Genomic DNA, 22,038 nt, shown 5'->3' with positions numbered 1-22,038 from the left:
AATTTATATCCTAAAAGTTAGTAATTAATAGATAATATATTATAAAATATATGAAATACAATTATAAAATAAATAAATACATTAATTATAGAAGTATAATGAATAAATATATAAAAATTCTTTAGTTATATGGATATAATCTTGTAAGATCGTACAAGAGAATTAAGATTATACAAAATAAATAAAATAAGTTGGTAGTGTATTAAAGTAAGAAATCTTTAATATGGAATTATCAAGTACGGTTTACTATACACTATACTCTAGTGTGTCTGATTTTAATTCGAATCACATATGTGTGGATAGACGTGTAGCAAAGGTGTTGTATATAATTTGATTATACATGACTCCACCGATATAAATTAACATCTTTCATTAACATGTCGTTTACCATGAAAGAGTTATTCATATCACAAAAATGATCATTTGTAGATCAGTCTGAATCTTGAGTATACATGAACTCCTATTTGTGTTTATTGAGTTCTTTGACTTCACTCGTTAAAGTTTCTCACAAAAGATGATTCTTACAACTTCTATTTTGGGAGCTTAATAACATGAGTGGTTGGAAATATGTTATACAATATTGACATCTAAGCTTTTCAGAAGGATCGATATTAATTCTCTTATAGTGTTAATTTTGAGAGTGCTAACAGTTGGATCAAAATCTATAATTGAATTATAGATTAACTGTTCACATTGAATTAATGGTACATAAGAAATCAAGAGATAATTAGAAGGATATAATGATAATTTTGACCAACTCTAATTATGAACTAATAATTGGAGGACGGACTATTTATATTGATTATTGATAACTCTTGAGTAAAGAGTTATTTGATATCACTGTAAACATGTTTTTTATGCAATTGTGTGTCATTTTAGTTGTTTTGTCTTTTAATTTGTGAAAGTTTCAGTGTTTTATGTTTATGTGTGTAATTTGAAGCTGTTAGTTAGAAATCAATAATGCTTGTGTATAAATTGGCAAAGAAAATAGCAAGTTAGTCAAGTTGTTAACTTTGCTGAAATTCTGTGAAGCTTTTGCTGCAGCAAACATGTCAGTAGCAAGTTGGGTAAATTGTTTGGACAAAATATGAGCTGGCACTTCATTAAATGTGGTGGAATTTGTGGAGATGACATGGCATTCTAAGAGTGGTGGCTGGAGCAAATACTTGGAGAGACTAGATCCATACCATGTGTAGGGTTTATGTTGGGAAAGGGTACAAAACCTAAAATGTTCTCTTGAAGAGAGAAGCCTCCGTTGTCAAAAAATAGAAGAAAAAGGAAAGAAAGAATTCTGCCATAGAACCTCTGTTCGTACAGAGCAAGAAAGAGAGAAAAAAAAAAGAAGAAGAAAAAGGAAGAGAAAAGAGGAGAAGGACGACAAGCTTTCAGCATCTACCTTTTGGAAAACTTCTCCTCTATTGTTATTTGTTATTTCTTTCTTTTCTCCTCTCTAAGTCTAGCATTCAAACTCCATGGCTGAATTTTACATTGTAATGGTGGTTTATAAGTTAGCTATGAGCTAAACTTTTTATGGTTTGAATTGTTGAAGAACCTTATGTTTTAGTTTAGTAATTTTCTTATGCAAATATTTAGTAAAAATTCTCATGTTCATTCAAGTGTGCTTTATGTTAATTTCTTGATATTGATTGGCCACCAATAGCTCGATGTTGAGTTATATTTAATTCTGGAAAGGTTAAATGTAATGAACTTAACTTGGATGACACAAGTTCTTAATCTTATTAGATTAGATTAGAGATAACGTAGGAATATGTTATATCCTTGTGTAATATTTGAGAACTGTGCTTGGAAATGGTATTCGTGAGCTCAATCGGCATAGGAATATGTTTGATTAGGTTCAAAGATTGATTGCATAAAATTTGGAAGAGTTTTATGCACTTTATTGAAGTTCTTGTCAACCTGGGATTTTTGCTAACGTTTTGCTGCAGCAAAACGCACAGTTTCTACTAAACATAAGGGGATTCAATAGTTTACAACTCATTTTTATTTTCATCTTGCATCCACTTTTGAGTTAATTTACTTATTTTCTTGTTCATTTAGTTGAATCATTAATCATTTCAATTTGGTTTTTAGGCATTTTACTTGGTAATTAACTTTTGCAATAGAAATTTTATTTATACAGTCCTTGTGGGGACGATTGATGTCGCCCAATTAGTTACACTGCGGTCGCGATAGTAAACGGGCTATATGTCGTATCCACAGGGAGGAAAAATACACTCAAAAGGATTGTTAGTAATTTTACGAGAATAAAATAAGAACCTTGAATGTGATGTGAGAATATTGAGAAAATAATTTTCAAAAATTAAACAAGTAATTAAAATGAGAAGTGATCAGAAAATGATTATGGAAGACACAAGCTTTGTACATGCAATTATATTTTCCTAATAAAATTGATTCCTTAACCTCAACTATAATTCTACACCATTAATTATAGTTGGAAAAATGTGTATGATTAAGCTTACTACAAAAATATGTTCTCTAATTAAATTAATACTACTTCTAAAAATACTATCATATTATATAATTTAAATCGACAAAATACCATCGGCAGAATGCAGTAAAAATCATATAATATAATAAACACTTTAATAATTAATAGTCTAACTTACATAAGAAAAGCATGACTGAACTTATATAAAAGGTACTATTAAATTTAAAGTGTAATTAAGAAGAAGAGAAATTTAATATAACAAATGTGAAAATGAAGAACAAAGAGAATCAATATATTAGAAGAATAAAAATTGCATGAACTTACACTTGAGTCTTGCCAAAGAAATTATCCTAGAAAAAGCATTGTCTTTACACCAAAATTAATAAAACAAAATAAAGAAGAAAGAAAGAAAAGATACAATTTTGGTATAATAACTCTAGGTAAAATCTGATGCCTTTCACAATAGTTTTGGGTCCTATTTATAGAGAATTACTGCTCACAAAACTAGCATTTTCGTGTACCACTTTAGTTGATTTAGTGGCAATAAAAGCTGAAAGATGGTGTTAGCGGAGTAATCTCATCATTGAATAGGGGTCCGCATCAAATGTGGGCCGAAGAGTGGATCTGGACGTGAAGCGTGGAATATGACTTCACCTTGTGAGTTGCAACTGCTGGATGTGAAGAGAACATAGGTCTACGTGGCTATTTTGTTTCCAAAGTTGACTTCATATCTATTAGTGCACTGATCACGTGGTGGCCTTTTAGAATGTACTTGGGCCAAAATTTTGAGATGGAAATCAAATAGGCCTTAATCCATAATCCTTTGCTTCCATGATTTTATCATTTTTACTCTAAATCTGAAAAATGGCATAAAATTAAAATAAATTAAATAATTTCAATCAAAATAATTTTACAATTAAAACTATAAAAAAAAAATCTAATTAAATTAATTTTATGCCTATAATTAAAGACTTAAAATGTGCAAATTTGAGCTTTAATCAACGATACTCGTTACTTATCATTGTATTACTTGTTTATGACTACGTGCACTTGCATATATCGAATTTTAGCACAACAAGAAACTTAGAGTATAGAGTTAGGATTTCTTACAAAAATATTGTAAACATATCAAAAACTCCTTAAGAGGCTAATAGACTAACTTGGAACTAATGTTAATTAACACTGGAACCACGTAAAAAATCTCAATCTCTTCATTTCTGCATTTCACTATTTCTTTTTCGATAAACAAAATTATATTTAATTATTTAAATAAATAAATATCTATAAATGAATTCAGTTACTGATATTTATGAGGAAATCTCTCAACTACTTGAGAGAATATCTCAACAACTTTGAAATATCTTTAATCACTTTTTAAATTCAAATAATTATATAGACTAATATGAACGCGATACTTGTATATTTATTTACTTGTGGGATAATTTATACTGTCCCATAACTACTGTTATAGATGACACTTTTAATTTGCTAAAAGAAGTAGAGGTTTGGGAGTTTTTCTACCAAAATTTAAGATTGGAAAATTAATTGTAAGTGAATTAAAAGTTTGTATGATTTAACCACAAATTACTCCTAACTATATGACACTATTGAAGATTATGCAGCAATTTAATAATTATTATGTGTTCTTACTTCTGTGGACCGTTCTTGCACTTGAATTTTTTCCGGAGAAAAATTATGCTAATTTATGACCTCTTCCATTAATGCACATTATTATTATTATTGATTTTTAGTGGAAGCGTTTGTCAGCTTGAAAAGAATTTCAACTCATAAATCTCTTTCTTAATCATTTAATGCGTTAAAAAAAGGGTTGATAAATAATTCCACTTATATTTTGTCAGCCACAATAAATATTAAATAATATACAAACTTCTTATCTTTTATGTCGTTTATTTTTTTCACTATATGTCCAAAAAGTGGTTTTTACTTTGTAATTCCTTGTAGATACCATTTTTGAAGCAATAGAATCTTGTAATAAAGTTGAAAATTAAATTGTATTAATTGTGAATTTATGATCTATTCTTTTTTAAAGAACTAGTTTCAAAAAAAAAAAAAAAATAGAAAAGAAAAGAAAAAGAAAAAAAAAAGAAGAACTAGTTAAATAAACAGTTATAAGCAGAGGTTAATCTAATGGGATCCAATTGTAATATTACTCTAATATTTTGTTTTTTATGAGCAATAATTTATATGTATGTTAAATAATAATTTAATATTAAAATAATTTGTAGTATAAATATTTAAATTTAATTTTTTATAATAATAATACTTATTATTTTTTTTAGAATTTTTATAGTTACTTAATTGTTAAGTGTTAAGTCAATAATCATGTGATAATACTATTTGATCTAGGTTATTATATTTTTATTTTTTAAAAAAAAATTATTTAAATATACCAATAAAAGAATGATATGTAGATAATGACTTAGATACAACTCCAAAAATATAACTTAAGTAACGTTAAAAATTAAAATTAAGTATTTATGTGATAGTAAGTAGTCCCGTCCTCCGTAAGAAAAAATACCGGGTAAGCTGTGTAATCCCACATTACCTAGGGAAGGTCAAATGTGATGATTCTTAGATTGTGTAGATATGAGACTATACACTTGAAGAGAACTTAATGGATTGATTGGTACTACCTATATCAACAATGTGCATCTTATTTTTTAGTAGCTCATCACGAAAGTGTTATATAAATTAACAATTAACCCAAGATCTATTTGTATATAACATAGAACACAATAGTAAGATATAATAATTAGGTATGTGTACCTGATTGATCCATAGCAATTATCTACGATCGATCCACAATGATTACTCCAATTTGATAGTGCAATACTATCAACTAAGTCTTCCTCCCTAGATCTCTAAATCAGAAGCAGTTTATTTATCTGATTATCAAAAGGTATACTATTGTGATGAGACAATATGTATTTATAGAGTTAGGGAGGGGACTTAGCTACAAAACCCTAGTTGGGCTGGGCCTGCTCATCAAAGGCTTCAGTCAACTAGAAAAGCCCACACTTCTGCTTCACCTAGACTTTACTCACAGATGCTAAGCCCATTAACAATTGATCACCAACAACATGGGCTAACACAGCAAAGAACTATCCAATCAACCCAAGTTTTAATAAAACCAATAAAATTTAATGTAAGCCCAAATAAAAGTCTAACATTCTCCCACTTGGGCTACATTGATTTTAATACATATATATTATATATCAAAATAATTTTATTTGAAAACGACTCATGGGTTGAACAACAAGAAAACATTTGTGGCCACTTTAAAAAATGATAGTTCTCTGATAGCATCTCAACATACCGGTCCAATTTAACCTTTGATAATGAACTATGACAGTCATATTGTTTTTAGCTCAACAAAAGACATTCATAATCACAAATACCAAAGTATTAAATCGACATGGTCAATAAGTCTAGTAGTGTGGTAAGGAATTATGTTCAACATGTGATCAATATAAAATAACATAATATCCTTATCAGTCCTCAATTTCACTGATACCGTGATGCTTAATAAATAAGCCAGTGAAATTCATCATACACCACTTAAAATAAGTTAGTGTCACTAAATATGCTTAAAGAATTAAGCCAACAACATATCATTGTTATTTAGTAAATATACTTAAAATACAATGATCACAACAAGATATGAACTACATGCTTTCAATTCAATTATTCTCGAGAATATAACAAAGCCTAACTGAAAGCATAAACATCCAATAATCAAAAAATATTGGCCCACAAAGTAGTTCATAACATCAACAAGTAAATTACATATAAATGTAATCTCAAAAGATAAAGCAAGAAACTCCCACTAACCCAAAGGAGCAAAAGATTATAAAATGCCTATATCAAAAACATGTTTATCAAACAATATGGCACTTAATCCTTTGGTTAGAGGATCTGCAAACATCAACTTGGTCTTTCAATATTCTATCACAATGTCTCCTTTCTTAACCAAGTCTTTAATAGTGAGATACTTTATTTCCTTATATTTAGAAGCACTACTAATCTCATTATTCTTTGAAAAGAAAACAACAATACTATTATCACAATAGATTAGCATAGGTGTGGAAATAGAATCAACCACTCGTATCTCCGAAATAAAATTCTTCAGCCACAAAGCTTGCAAAGATGCCCCATAACATGCAACAAACTCAGCATACATAGTAGATGACGTGATCAAAGTCTGTTTGACACTCTTCCAAGAAATAGCAGCACCTGCCAAGGTGAAAATATAGCCAGAAGTTGACTTTAAATCATCTACACAACCACCAAAATCTGAATCTGAATAACCAACAACTCGAAGATTGTCAACCTGCTTATACACAAGCATAAAACTCTTCGTTCTTTGCAAATATCTCAAAACTTTCTTGGCTGCAACCCAATGATCAAGACCAAGATCAGATAAATATCTCCCAAGAACATTGACTACGAAAACTATGTCAGGTCGAGTGCAAACCTGAGCATACATCAAACTCCCTACTACACTTGCATAAGGGATGTTCTTCATTGCTCCTCTTTCCAAGTCGTTCTTAGGACAATGTTGCTTAGTAAATTTGTCCCTTTCAAAATAGGAACAAAACCAGCTTTACACAAATCCATGTTGAACCTTTTGAGCACACGATTATTGTAAGCTTCTTGAGATAAGCCAAGAACTTTTCAATTCTTATCATGATAAATCTCAATCTCCAAAACTAAAGATGCCTCTCCAAGATCTTTCATATCAAAATTGGTAGATAAAAAACTTTTGGTCTCATTTAGTAATGACAAATCACTGCTGGCAAGTAAAATATCATCTACATAAAGAACAAGAAAAAATATGATGACTCCCACTGATCTTCATATAAATACACTAGTCAAACTTGTTCTCGATGAAACCCAACAGTGACACAACCTTATCAAACTTCAAGTACCACTGGCGAGATGCCTGTTTGAGACCATAAATGGATCGTTTCAACTTGCAAACCAAGTGTTCTTTTCCATTCTCCTTGTAGCCTTCAGGTTGAGACATATAGACTTCCTCATTCAATTCTCCATTCAGAAAAGCAGTTTTAACATCCATTTGATGCAACTCTAAATCAAAATGCGCAACTAAGGCCATAATAATTCTGAATGAATCTTTAGTGGAAACAGGTGAGAAAGTTTCAGTGTAATCAATACCTTCTCTTTGAGTAAAGCCTTTAGCCACTAAACGCGCTTTAAACCTTTCAATCTGTCCCTTTTTATCCCTTTTAGCCTTTAAAATCCACTTACAACCTATTGGTTTAAAACCATCAGGTAATAAAACTAGCTCCCATACACCATTTTTCTTCATGGAGTCGATCTCATCATCCGTAGCTGCTAACCATTTTGAAGATTGTGGACTATTAAGTGCTTCACTAAAAGTGACAGGATCCACAAAATGATCAATATCATATTCTCCTTCTCCAAGATAAACAAAATTATCATGACACTTTGTTGACTTCTTTTGTCTCTGAGATCTTCTTAGAGGAGGTACTTCTGGAATAACTTCTCTTTGTTGATCATTGTTTTGAATAACATCTTCCACAACTGGAATTTCTTCAATAACAGGATTCTCATTAACAATAGGAGCTTCATCATTAATAGGCCCTTCATCAATAATAGGACCTTCATCATCTTCGATATCGGGAGCAATATATTCATCAACAATGGGAGTGTTATCAACTAGAGTAAGAATAAGACTGCTATTATTATCATCTCTTGAAAAAGAGATAGGAATAAAATTTCCTTTAGATGACTCCTCCATTTCAAGAGATGGTGAAGTAATATTTTCAGCAACATCAAATTCCAGAAATTTAGCAGTCTGAGATTCAACAATTCGCGTACCACGAGTAGGACAGTAAAAGCGATATCCTTTTGAGCGCATTGGATAACCAATGAAATAACAACGATTTGTTCTCGGATCTAACTTTTTCAAATTAGGATCATAAAACTTTACTTCAGCTGGACAACCCCATACACGAAGATGATTCAGACTAGGCTTCCGCCCAGTCCACAACTCAAAAGGGGTCTGGGAACGATTCTTGCGGGAACATGATTTAAAATATAAGTTGCAGTCATAAGTGCGTCACCCCATAAAAATTCTGGAAGATTTGTTCTACTCATCATGTTTCTCACCATATCCATGAGAGTGCGATTTCTCCTTTCAGCAGCGCCATTTTTCTCAGTGAACTTGACATATTGTATTGAGAAACTACACAATTTTCTGGAAAATATTCAGCAAAAGGCCTCATGTGTTGTTTAGATTCTGTATAACGACCATAATATTCTCCTCCACGATCAGAATGAACAACTTTGATGACTCTTCGCATTTCAAAAAATTTTGAATTTATCAAGGGCGTCAGATTTTTCTTTAATTAAATAGGTGAATCCATAACGAGAAAAATCATTGATAAAAGTGATAAATACTTGTTTCTGCACAACGTGGTGGAATAAGGTCCACTAATGTCAGTGTGGATAATCTCTTATAAAGAGTGACTATAGATAGCAGTCTGCTTTCTTATTTTAGTCAATTTTTCACCAGTACAATCAGCACAAGTATCACAACCAGAAACATCAACAGGAGAAAGAATTTTAGCTAGAAGTAATCGATCAATTCTTTCTTTAGAAATATGACCCGATTTATCGTGCCAGAATAATAAGGATGTTATCTTAATATAAGATTTCTTACCCACAATATTCATAGCATTGAAAAAGGAAGCTAAGGAAGTCAATGATAATTTGAAAAGAATATCAGAGTAAAAACAGTTTCCAATTATTCGGAGTCAAACATAATGTTAACACTATAATTGGCAAAAGGAAAAGAAAATTATTGTTTAACTAAAAGCGGAAGCGAAACTGAATTACTTTAAAAGTAGGAATCAATAAAGTACTGTTCAAAACAATCTGAACACTAAGCGTAATTCAAGAATTAATGTGCCAACATAAATAACGTCAACTCCAATATAAGTGTCCATTGTAAGCATTGACTCCCTCTCACTTGGCTTTCTGAGATCCCTTAGCCCCTGGTTGTGGTTGCTTCTTTTCATATTTTCTTTATCCTTTGTTGGGCTTGAGTTGAGAAACAAAGTGAGAAGATTCATTCTTCTCATTCTATTAGCTTGCTTGTTTCAGCTATATACTGAGAAATAAGGTTATTAACACTCCATATTTTACTATAAGTGTTTAGGTTGTCTTGGTAAAGCTAAAAGAAGTAAGAAGTTCATGAAGAACTTGAAGAATGGTGTAAAAGTCAGGAAGAGGAATATTATGATCTTTCAACTCGGACTGAAGAATAATAATTTTCAAAATAAAATCTAGCACTCCTTTGATTTATCAAACTGAATGGTTGTCATTTTATCCATAAGATGTCCAACTTCAGCGTTTTCACCAGTGTCATATAGTTTTTCTACAGCATTGAAAAACTCTTTGGCATTTGTGGTGTTTGGCAAACCACTAAAAGATGTTCAGGAATTGATCTTTTCATAGTAAGAAGACTAAGACGACTTGACTTTTCCCATAGTGCATGATGAGTTCTGCAGGCGGTTATGCGGAGTCGGTAAGATCGACGGAGTTTTTCTTCTCGAAGGCATAAGTCCAAATCTATTATGCCTAAAGTAATTTTCACATCTCGTTTCCATGTCTTAAAGTTGGAAGCATTCAGAATTCAGATAAAAACGTTATTGTTGTTCGCAGAAAGGAGACCGAAAAATCCAAAAAATTAAAACTTGAATAAGCAATATGAGCAATGCATTAGAAAATATTGTAGAGTCAACTGGTCATTATAAACTCCCCTTTGGGGTGAGAATATAACACACACATGATCTACCTTCATGAAGTTAACAACAAAGAAAAAAATACATATCATTTAAGAATTTTATTACCTTTGGGCAAATAAATTTCTTAAAAATATGTATTAATTCAAGCAAAAAAAACTAATAATAAATTTATATATTTAAATTATTACCTTTGGGCAAATAATTAAAATATATACATTTAATATTAACTCACTTCATGGAATGTGAACTAATATATATAACTACTACCTTTGGGCAAGTAATTACACATATAGCCAACCAAAATAAATATTTTCTATAACATATGAAATTTGGTGATAAAATAATCATTAAAAATTTAATAATTTTCAACCAAATTTTTAAAAAGTTATATATAAATTGCTTGTAATATATTGATAATAAAAAAATAAAGTGTCCACCATAACACATTATTTTTACATCAAACAATCAAGTTTTAAAATTTTAGAACAACAAATAATCAAAAGATGTGAATATAAGAAAATTGGTGGAGACTACATAGTCAAAATAAATTAAATAAGAGAGTGACTATGTCATATGGAACGAGAAGAAATTCAAAAAAAATTCTATGATTTACGGATTTTGAAAAATCATCAAAAATTATTTTTAATAATTTTTTAACTGCATAATTATCATTAAAATAATAATAATTATTAAATTACGTCAAAAAATTAATTAAAAATCACCAAAAAATCAGAAATCAAATTCTAATAATGCTGGAAAAAAGAATCGTCGAAAACGGAGTCACGAAACTACCTCACTCTCTCTCACTCTCCGGCAGCCGCGAGTGGGCTTCGTCCCAGCGGGTTGTCTTCAACCTCCAGCAGCTTCCATGGCTGCAACATGGATCTTGTGCGACCCGGTTCAAACCCGGTCGGGTCGGGATGAAATTCCGGCCATAAAAGTGACGAAACGGAGGGGAAAAAGAGGGATTTTGATTGGTTTACAATTTCTAATAGATCTATGTCTCTAATTTCGGCTATTAATTGCTAAAAAAAATAGATCTAAAGAAAAGCTGATTGATCCAAAAAATAAAGAACATAAAAAAAAAATTACTTGGATATCAATCTTGATCAAAATTCAAAATTAATCATTGAAGAACATTCATAAACAATTAAGAATGAGATATCTATAATCAATTTTAAATTAAAAACAATAAAATCAAAAAACACAAATTATAATTTCATATTATAATTATATAAACCCTAAAACTTTAAAGTTAAAATTCTCTTAATATACACAATGATTTCATGCATGTAATATATCAATAGAACGAGAATTTGATGATAAACAAAACCCCTAAAGTTTTAAGATTTAAGAACAAAAAATTCAACATAAAATAATAACGAAATTAATATGTAATTGAAGAAAATTAACATATACATATTAATGGTTATACAAATTATAGGTTCTAAATCATATACAATAGGCAATCTGATACCACATGTTATATAAATTAACAATTAACCCAAGATCTATTTGTATATAACATAGAACACAATAGTAAGATATAATAATTAGGTATGTGTACCTGATTGATCCATAGCAATTATCTCTGACTGATCCACAGCAGTTACTCCAATTTGATAGTGCAATACTATCAACTAAGTCTTCCTCCCTAGATCTCTAAATCAGAAGCAGTTTATTTATCTGATTATCAAAAGGTATACTATTGTGATGAGACAATATGTATTTATAGAGTTAGGGAGGGGACTTAGCTACAAAACCCTAGTTGGGCTGGGCCTGCTCATCAAAGGCTTCAGTCAACTAGAAAAGCCCACACTTCTGTTTCACCTAGACTTTACTCACAGATGCTAAGCCCATTAACAATTGATCACCAACAACATGGGCTAACACAGCAAAGAACTATCCAATCAACCCAAGTTTTAATAAAACCAATAAAATTTAATGTAAGCCCAAATAAAAGTCTAACAGAAAGAACTCTACAGTTAAGCGTGTTTGACCTGGAGTAAGGATGGAAGCGTGTGAGTGAGGATAAAGCACACTGGAAATATTCGTATTGATCTGTAGGGTCAGTCGTCAATTCAGGAAGCATCCAAGAGTAACGTACTTATGTATAAGAGCCATAAATCTGTGGGAGAAGACCCAATTGAGGCTTGAAACGGGGACATTAATTTATCTACAATTGAGAGCTAAATTTACACTACAAATTACTTACGAGTTTTATTTAGAGTTTTTGGCGGCTAAACCCATCTAACTGTCGTTTTACTTGCATTTAACTTTCCAAGCTCCAATTTTTAGCTGTAAAATCCTCCAAACTACTGAGCTGATAGTAAATTTAAGGTAGGGGTGGGCATCCGATCCAATCCAATATTTTTTTCCTCATCCGATCCAATCCAATTAGTAATTGGATTTGGAAAATCATCATTCGATCCAATCCAATTAGACCTCAAAATCCAATCCAATCCAATTACCAATTGGATTGGATCGGTTTTTTAATTGGATATCCAATTACACACCTAAATTTGAATATTAGCTTAAAAATATAAAGAAAAATACGTAAAAAACTAAGTATCACTTTTTATTTAAGTTTAATACTTCATAAATATACTATTCTTACAAGTGTATTGTAGCTAAAAGTTTTAAATAATTAAAACAATAATATTTCTAAGTAATAAAATAGAACAAAATATTATGAAAATAAATACACTAAACAATCAAGTGTTATAAATTCAACATACAAAAAAATCTAATAAAAATATAATAAATATTTATTATATTTTTCAATATTTTTTATTATATAAATAATTTTTTAATATATATAAATGTAATTGGATTGAATCGGTTTTTAATTGAATTTTGAGATTGATATCCAATAACCGATCCAATCCAATTAGAATCCAACTTTTAGCATCCAATCCAATCCAATCCAATTGTAATTGGATATCCAACTTTTTTTAATTGGATTGGATTGGATTGATTCGGTTCAATTGGATTGGATTGGATGATGCCCACCCCTAATTTAAGGTGTCATCCAGTTAACTGTTACTATGAGTTGCTTATGACACTCTTGTACACATAATACATTTATATTGACACAGTTAATATTATTATTAAAAATTATTTTCAGAATTTATTTTTAAATCAAATAAAATTATAAAAATAAAAATAAAATATTTAAAATATATATATTAAAATTTAAAATAATTTTTATATTTTTTAAATAATAATATTAAGTGTACTAATATAAATTTGACACATTTACATAAAAACTGTCTATACTAATAATTAATTGTGAAAAATAGATGATGACATAAATTTTATCATTAATTAATTGAGGGAGTTTAATTGGCAAAAAAAAAAAAATCCTTTTATTTATTTTTGAATTTTAACTAATAATAATAATAATAAATTGAGGAGTTCCACGTGTGTAGGCGGATGGTGAACACGCAATAGACTGTGGTAAAGGACAATGCAACGGCTAAATTAAATTAAAATTAAGTGCGGAGAAGAAGATGAACATGAAAGAAGGCGTGTTTTAAATTTTAAGCTTATTGGGAATAGTAATTAATTATTTAATTAATAAAAAATGACAACCCCAATATTGACCGTTTCAAATTCAGCTTTGACTTTTATAAATGTAAAATAAAAATGTGATGGTTATGTTATGGCGTGTTTGTTTGGATTGAAAAAGATAAGAGTCGTTGTTTGTTTTGGGGTTTGGGAGGATAAAATAGTAACTTTATCAGGGAATGAATTCATTAGTTCCAAGTACGTATCTGTCAGTCTTTAACAAAATCAAAATCACTGGGCTGTGTTTCTGTTGATTAATTGGTACTCCTTTGAAAAAAAATATACAAAAAAATTATGATAAGTCTTATTCAACCTGAAAAAGAAATATTATACAATTAATTGAAACAGGTATAAAACTTGTGGAAATTAATTCACTTTCACTAATGATAACAAGTATAAATTATGGGAAATTGCTAATTCAAATGCATCTCTAGTACCCTCAATTTTCAAATGTCCAATATTGTCACAAGGTCACTTCTTAATATATTTTATAGAAAAAGGAACAAAAATTTAATATACATTTGTTATTTTTTAATTAAAAAAATATTATTATTTTATTAAATTAATGTATATTTATTAAATTTAAGTTATAAAATATTATTAAAATAATTGAATACATAATAAAATAATTAGAACATAAATAATAAAAATGACTTTTTATTTTAATTTTTTTTTTACTATTTTAATAACTATTATTGAATATAGCTATTACAAGATTCCACCTCTATAAGTACCTACCTCTAATTCTAATCACAATTACCCTATAATTACACGAAGAGAAACATGTTAAAAAGGCACCAAAATTGAAATCAGGTATTAAATAGAATAGATAAGTCACAAAGATTGAAAGTGTTAAAGTAAATAGTTTCCATACTTGTTGCTTTATTTTCCTCTGTTCAGTGTATATACTCTTTGATTAGAAGGTAACCAAAACATATATAAATATATAGTTTTTTGGCTGAGAAAAGGTAACCAAAACATTGAAAATCTAAAAAGCTGCACACATTCAAATATAATATTTAAATTAATTGTTTCTCACGTTATTCAAACTATGGATCAAATCCGTTTCAAAAAAAAAAAAAAAAAAAAACTATGGATCAAACTTTGATAGGATATGAAACTGGCACAAACATAGTCCTATAACAAAATATATGTTTAGACACAATACAAAAAATATGAGTTTAGGCTTAAAATAATACAATAAACTCGAAATACGACATCTAACCATAAATAAATTAACTAGAAATCATCACACATTAAAAAAACATAATAATTTAATTATAATAACAATAATAAATAATTATTTATCAATTAAAATAATAATAATATTTAAATTATAATAATTATAATTATATTTTATATAAGGGTAAATTGTGGCATAAATACTTAATGTTTTCGATTTTATACACTTAAATACTTAATGTTTATTTTTGGTGGCAAAAATACATAATGTTACAATTCTCTTACACTGTTACTGCCAGTACTTCCGTTAACTCATAAATATAGACACGTGAAAGGTTCAAATGCATTACATTTATTTTTATTTTATTTTAAAACTTAATATTCTTAACATCAGAAACTAAATGCTACTTATTTAAAAAATCATGTGTTCTCATTAACAATTTTCACAAGATGTTGGCACTTCAATTCGATAATCATGTTCCATATACTACACCAGTTCACTCAGCTATGGTAATTTAGTATTGCAACTCTCTTATTTTTTTTTTAAAAAAAAAAACAAGTAATATTTAATTTTTTATATTAAGAATATTGAATTTTAAAATAAAATAAATATATGTAATGCATTTGAGCCCTCCACGTATCTATATTTATGAGTTAATAACGGAAGTGGTAGTAACGGTGTAAGAGAATTGTAACATTAAGTATTTTTGCCACCAAAAATAAACAATAGGTATTTAAGTGTATAAAATCGGAAACATTAAGTATTTATGCCGCAATTTACCCTTCATATAATTATGTATTATGTGTAATTATTATTAAAAAAGATATTGAAGTAATCAAAATTATAAATATACATAAATTGTAATATTTAACTCATCAATTGTAACAAAAATACAAAAATATAAAACATGAATTTGAGCCTATATAACAAAATAAGTTGGTCTATTTAAGAAAAACAGGCTAATCCAAATAAAGTACGTTACAAATTTGAGCATGACATGAAATTACTGGACTTACAGGCCATATCGAGCCTACTTTGTAATATTATTCTACACACTACAATCCGTATTTTTTTATAGCATGACACGATGTGACCTAATTATTTTTTTATGATCTAACATGGCACAACATAGCACGATACACACTTATTTACATTCAAGTCAAAATTAAATTTTCTTCTAAATTAGAAAAAACCTATTTTATCCTTATTTTCAACAATATAATGGTAACAAAATTTGCATTGATAAACAAAAGAGAGAACATATTACACTTTTTTTAATCATAATCAAAGATGAAAATACATTGCTAACCAAAAGTATTGTTACTTTTTGAAAATAAAAAAGAAAAAAAGTATTGAAACTTTTTGGTTTTGTTGTTTATATGGCTTATTATTAATTAAAAAATAAGAAATAAAATAACGTGTGAGATCTAGTCCCGTAGGACGTGTCTGTTTTTCAATTAAAAAAAAGGGAAAATCACAAGCAAAATAGATTCATTATTATTATTATTATTATTATTATTATTATTATTATAGATTCATTAATGACACAATATTGACCTTGCTCATTTTTTAGTAAGCAAAATTTGACCAGTTAATTATTAATATTATTCCTTAAAAATTATTAATCCCCTTTTAAAAAAAAATATTATTCCAATATTATTTGCTGGAATGTTTTTTCTTTATTTAAGTAACTAAAAGGTCATTTCTTCTGTTTACTACTTTTTTTGGTTGGCTTCGTTGTCATTAATTAATTCAAACATAAAATAAATAAAATCCTAGCCCAAGTTGTAATTACATTTGGTAATTACAATTTTAATATATCTGTAATTAAATGTCCACTTTTAATTATTTTTTCACTATTTTTCAAAAAAAACTTAATTGATAAGAAAAATTAAAAATAGTATATTATAAAATAAGTAAATAACATTAATTAACTAAAATAATGTAAATAAATAGCATCATTATCACATGTAAGAAGGTAGGAAAGAAAATATTAAAGAAAAAGACAAACCCAAAAGGACCTTCATCATCATCATCAATGGTAGTTGCGTTTAAATATCGAATTTCTAGTCAAAACCTCATATAATGCTTTCCGCGTAAAATCGATCTCTTAAAATTCTCAAATTCCACGAACTTTCTTTCTTAAAAATTCGATCTTTTTTTTTTTCTTCCTATATAACCCACTAACAAACCCTCTATTTCTTTTCATTTCGAAAATTTCAAGAACCGAACTTGAAACCGTTTTCGATAACCAACCACTTCATACACCTTTTGGGTCCTCATTTTTTCATCTCAATCTTCATTCCCAACTTTTTTTCTCATCTGGGTCTCTCTCAAAAACCATGGTTCGTTGTAGCAACAACTTGATCGGAATCCTCAACATCGCCACATTCCTTCTTGCAATTCCGATCATAATCGGTGGAGTATGGCTGAGAAACCAAGGGGATAGCGAGTGTGAGAAGTTTCTTGATACCCCTGTAATTGTTCTTGGGGTTTTTCTCATGCTTGTTTCTCTTGCTGGAATTATTGGGGCTTTTTGCAGAGTTTCATGGCTTCTTTGGATTTACCTACTTGTTATGTTTCTACTCATTGTTATTCTCTTCTCTTTCACTATTTTTGCCTTTGTTGTTACTAACAAAGGGGCTGGAAGAGTTGTCTCTGAAAGGGGTTATAAGGAGTATAGGCTTGGTGATTACTCTAACTGGTTGCAGAAAAGAGTCAACAGTCCCAAGAACTGGAACAAAATCAAGAGTTGTCTTATTGATGGAAAAGTCTGTTCTTCTTTCTCTCAGAAACATCTCAATGATACTGTCACAGAGTTTTATAAAGAGAATTTGAATGCTCTTCAGGTATACAAAGCTTTCAACTTTTCTTGGTTTTTAAGATCTGGCTTCTTTTCATCTTTTTGATGTTTATTTAAATCATTGGAATACATGTTTTTCTTGTGGTGAAGTTTTGTTAGTTTAGATCTCCATCTCTGCAAGTTTTTCTTTTCAGTGATCTTTGAATTTCTGTTGGTGTTTGGTTTAATTTTTTCATGTTGCATGATTGAGTTGATGAACTTCTTTATCTAATTTCTTTTTCCCTTAAAAGATTCTCTCTTTTCTTGAAGTTTTCATTTTTTTCAATTCATAAAGTGAAGTTAGTTGAGAGACACCTTTTTTGTGTTGAAGTTAAAGTAAAGGGTTCTTAATCATGACATCTATAAGTTAAAAGAAGGAAATAAAAACCCCACTTTATATAATCTTTTGTAGATTTGAGCCCCAATCTCACTTTTTCTCTATGGAAAATGTTTGATATGTCTTATTACCAACTTTAACATTTCATTGTTTGTTTTTGTGATGTATTAGTTCTTTGATTTAGAACATGGTTTTTGATTTGAGGATGATTAAAAGGCTTTTCTCTTTTTAAAAAGCTATTCTATTTTTTATTTCAACCCCTTTGCACTATTAGTTTTGGTATGTCATTTGACAATGCTTTTTCTTTTAAAATCTAATGAACTTTGTTTTGTTGTCCCTTTTATTTCTTTTTGAATACTAACGAAAGTGATCAAATTTGTTGTCCCTTAAAGTGCTTTGATGGGTTGGTTTCAAAATGTGAGGTGGTGTGGTTTAGATTTCAATTTTGTGCTCTCTAACCAAATAATAGTAAAAGTAGAATTTTCAATTTTGCATGGATATTATTCTCTTAGTTGGTTACTTTGTTTAGAATTTACTTTTTGAACCTATGTTCTGATTAGGTTTCCAATTGTTCAAACACTTGAAACCATATTCAAAGATGATAACATGGTTCCTAAACTATTGTTTTTTTCTTTATCTGCAGTCTGGTTGCTGTAAGCCAGCCGATGAATGTGGCTTCACCTATGTGAGCCCTACACAATGGACAACAACCGCAACTATAAACTCGACAAACCCCGACTGCTCTGCGTGGGGCAACGACCCGAATACTCTGTGCTTTAATTGCCAGTCATGCAAGGCTGGACTGCTTGACAACCTTAGGAGTGACTGGAAGAAGGTGGCAGTGGTCAACATTGTGTTCCTCATATTCCTCATCATTGTTTACTCGGTTGGCTGCTGCGCGTTCAGGAACAACAGGAATGACAATGCTTACTGGAAGCGATAAGCGGCGAGCGGGCATGGCTGCTGCTGCTGCTTTAGCTAGTAGGATGTAGTATGCTTAGGCAAAAACTTCACTGGTTGGGTGAATTCTATGCTTAAGTAACCATTTTGTTGGTTCTCCTGTAAAGCTTTGTACTTACTATGCTTTCATTTTTACTTTCAGACCATATTTTTCTTTCTTGTATTAAAATTTGTTATGTGATCAGTGGAGTTTATTGTATGTTGATATTTCATTTCTTGGTTCCATCATTTAATTGATACTATTTTAGTTACTGAATTCTGTGTTTGGGTATGTCTTATGTTGATAACTACTGTCTTGTATGTTTGATTTTACTATGTTGTCCTCTGTTATGTCTTATGTAGTTGGAATTAATTGTTCTGAAGATATTTTCCTTTTTGACTTTTCCTTTTGCTCTACTTTGTGGTCTGTAATGCCTTTCATATTTTTTTTTCTTGATTTTTTTTTTAAGTTTTTTTTTTTTTCTCTATCTTAGTTGATTGAGTTTCAAGAGATGAACTTCATGATCTTAGTTTAGTTGATTTTTTTTTGAAAGGTAGTTTAGTTGATTTAGTTGGTTGAAAGATTGATATTTTATTTTTTGTCTCAACTAAATTAGGAAAGTGAAAAAAGGGACTATTTTTACCATTTATTAGTTAAGAGATTTTCTTGAAAGCTTATCTTTTTTAAAAACTAAGGTGAAATAATTTTCATTTGATTGTATTTTCGGTGGCGTTTGGTTGGGAGGAATGAAAATATAGCAATAAGAATGAGAATAGGAATAGAATGAAATAAGATTTAAAATATATAAAAAAAATTGATAAAATAATTATTAAATTTTTTCTTGCATGCATTGGAATGGTCTTTCCTCCAATTTCAAAATGGAATAGTCATTCTACAAAAAAAGTTGAAAATTGTTTCCTTTCATTCCATTTCATTACCTCCAACCATACCCCACGTATTAGAATGTTATTCTAATGAAATGATTTTTCTACTATTTTGTTAGAATGATTATTCCATTTTGAAATAGAAGGAATGAAAAAAATTCATAATTTTTTTATCAATTTATTTTTATACATCCTAAATTTTATTTCATTTTTATTTTTATTATTACTCTTATATTTTCATTCTTCTAAATTAAACCCGACCCAAATAATGTCATTAATTGAATTAATCAACATCTTGGTTTTCTTCTAAATCTCAATTATTTTCTTTACCTTTACAAAGAAAAAATCTCAAGTATTTTCCTTTTTTAGCCGATCATAGTGGTTGGAATTAAATGATTAGTTTAATGCTTTTAAATGATCATTGATCACATTAATTCTACCATTATTTGATTTCAAAGTTAGGGATCAATAGGGATATTGAGCTATGACATTAAAGAAAATCAATAAAAATTCTAATACCTGATACTAAATGTCAATTGAATTTTCTACCATGGTTTTTAGAGAAATGCTAAAGGGCACCAGTGGTGCCTAGCACTCTCCTATGTGTCAGTATCGCGATTGGTCCAACTAAATATCGGGTCCCATATAATTTAATATAATAGCTTTTAAAGAGTATCGCTAGCCAATCGCAACGCGACATATCGCAAAAGTGCTAAGCACCACTAGTGCCTAATAACAATGCTCTGATTTTTAATACCTTGAAATTTTTTCTAAGCTCAAAAAGTATTTACAGGCTTGACAATTAGCTATATTTGGTAAATGTAGTTGGTGGTGGTCCTAGAATTATATTATTGTTTTTCAAATCAAATCAAAGAATTTTGTGCCAAGGCACTTTAAAAGTTAGGGTGTTTCAGTGGGTAAAGGTTAAGACAAAAGCCAATTCCTTGGGTCCCTTCATCCCATTAAGCCATGTTGTGTTAGTGTCTCATTTCTTCTAAGCTTTCAATTTTCATATCATCTAAAACTAAAACTCTATGTGCTCGTTGTGACATGTTAGTTTTTAAATTTGAAAAATAATCATTTCACAATGTTGATATATTTTTTATTTTATTTAATTTATTATTATTATTATTTTTAAAAAATAGCCTACTAAAAACACCACCTCCAAACAAAATGCTAAAGAAGGGTCCAAGACTAAGAGAATTCATTAATTAAATAAATGGCATCAGCCGAAATAGAGTTGTTGATACACAAAGGTAACTAGGCTACTATACAACACTAAAAGGAGCCATAATGTAACGCCTTAATTAAAGAAACACCACGAGTTAAGATTATATTATGCTAATTTCGTTAACTGGGGTCTAATAAATATAGTAAATTAAAACATAATAACTCGTAATTAAAAACAACTTGTAATAGCTTTTAATTTAAGAGCATTGCTATTAGGCACCAGTGGTGTGCCTAGCACCTTTTCGACATGTCGCGTTGCGATTAGCTAGCGATACTCCCTAAAAGTTATTATATTAAATTATGTGGGACTCGATACTTAGTTGAACCAATAGCGGTATTGACACATAGGAGGATGCTAAGCACCACTGGTGCCCATTAGCATTTCTCTTAATTTAAACCAAAATATTAATACAATTTTGGGATCCCGTAAAATCTTTTATAAAATATTACAAGTTGTTTACATAAAAGTCGACCTAAGTGGCAAAATGAGACTTCTATACAATTTCCCTGTTGGATCCAACCCTCGCGGTCTAGTTTGGCCGAAACATGTACAATTCTTCATCAAAACCCTCGAACTCAAGGCTGTCCTAATATTACTTTACCTTTGCCTGCACAATAGAGCACCCATGAGCAAAGGTCCAACAAGAAAGCATAATCAAACCCAAATAACATATAGCATACATATCACATTTAATACGCCACTGAGTAGATTACTGTGCCATCACACTAATATAACATGGCACCGTGTTTATGATGATGCCACAATATCCTAAGTCTATATTGTATAGA

General features: G+C 29.5%; 1 protein-coding gene across 1 annotated transcript; it reads left to right on the top strand.

Moving 5' to 3' along the window:
* Positions 1–16,962: 16,962 nt before the first annotated feature.
* LOC115724885 (tetraspanin-8) lies at positions 16,963–19,411 on the top strand. The gene is made up of 2 exons (XM_030654250.2): positions 16,963–17,865; positions 18,839–19,411. The coding sequence occupies exons 1-2, from the start codon at positions 17,359–17,361 to the stop codon at positions 19,136–19,138; spliced, it is 807 nt and encodes a 268-aa protein (XP_030510110.1). The 5' UTR covers positions 16,963–17,358; the 3' UTR covers positions 19,139–19,411.
* The last annotated feature ends 2,627 nt before the right edge of the window (positions 19,412–22,038 follow it).

The sequence above is a fragment of the Cannabis sativa genome, chromosome 6 (assembly GCF_029168945.1).
Source record: "Cannabis sativa cultivar Pink pepper isolate KNU-18-1 chromosome 6, ASM2916894v1, whole genome shotgun sequence".
Lineage (NCBI taxonomy): Eukaryota > Viridiplantae > Streptophyta > Magnoliopsida > Rosales > Cannabaceae > Cannabis > Cannabis sativa.
Note: the sequence above shows the minus strand (reverse complement) of the source record. Positions and strands in the feature narration are given on the sequence as shown.

Bases quoted from the DNA above. Each gene is read 5' to 3' on its own strand.
- LOC115724885 (XM_030654250.2), top strand. From the start codon at position 17,359: ATGGTTCGTTGTAGCAACAACTTGATCGGAATCCTCAACATCGCCACA. The intron at 17,866-18,838 runs GTATACAAAGCT...CTTTATCTGCAG, and splicing joins AGAATTTGAATGCTCTTCAG to TCTGGTTGCTGTAAGCCAGC.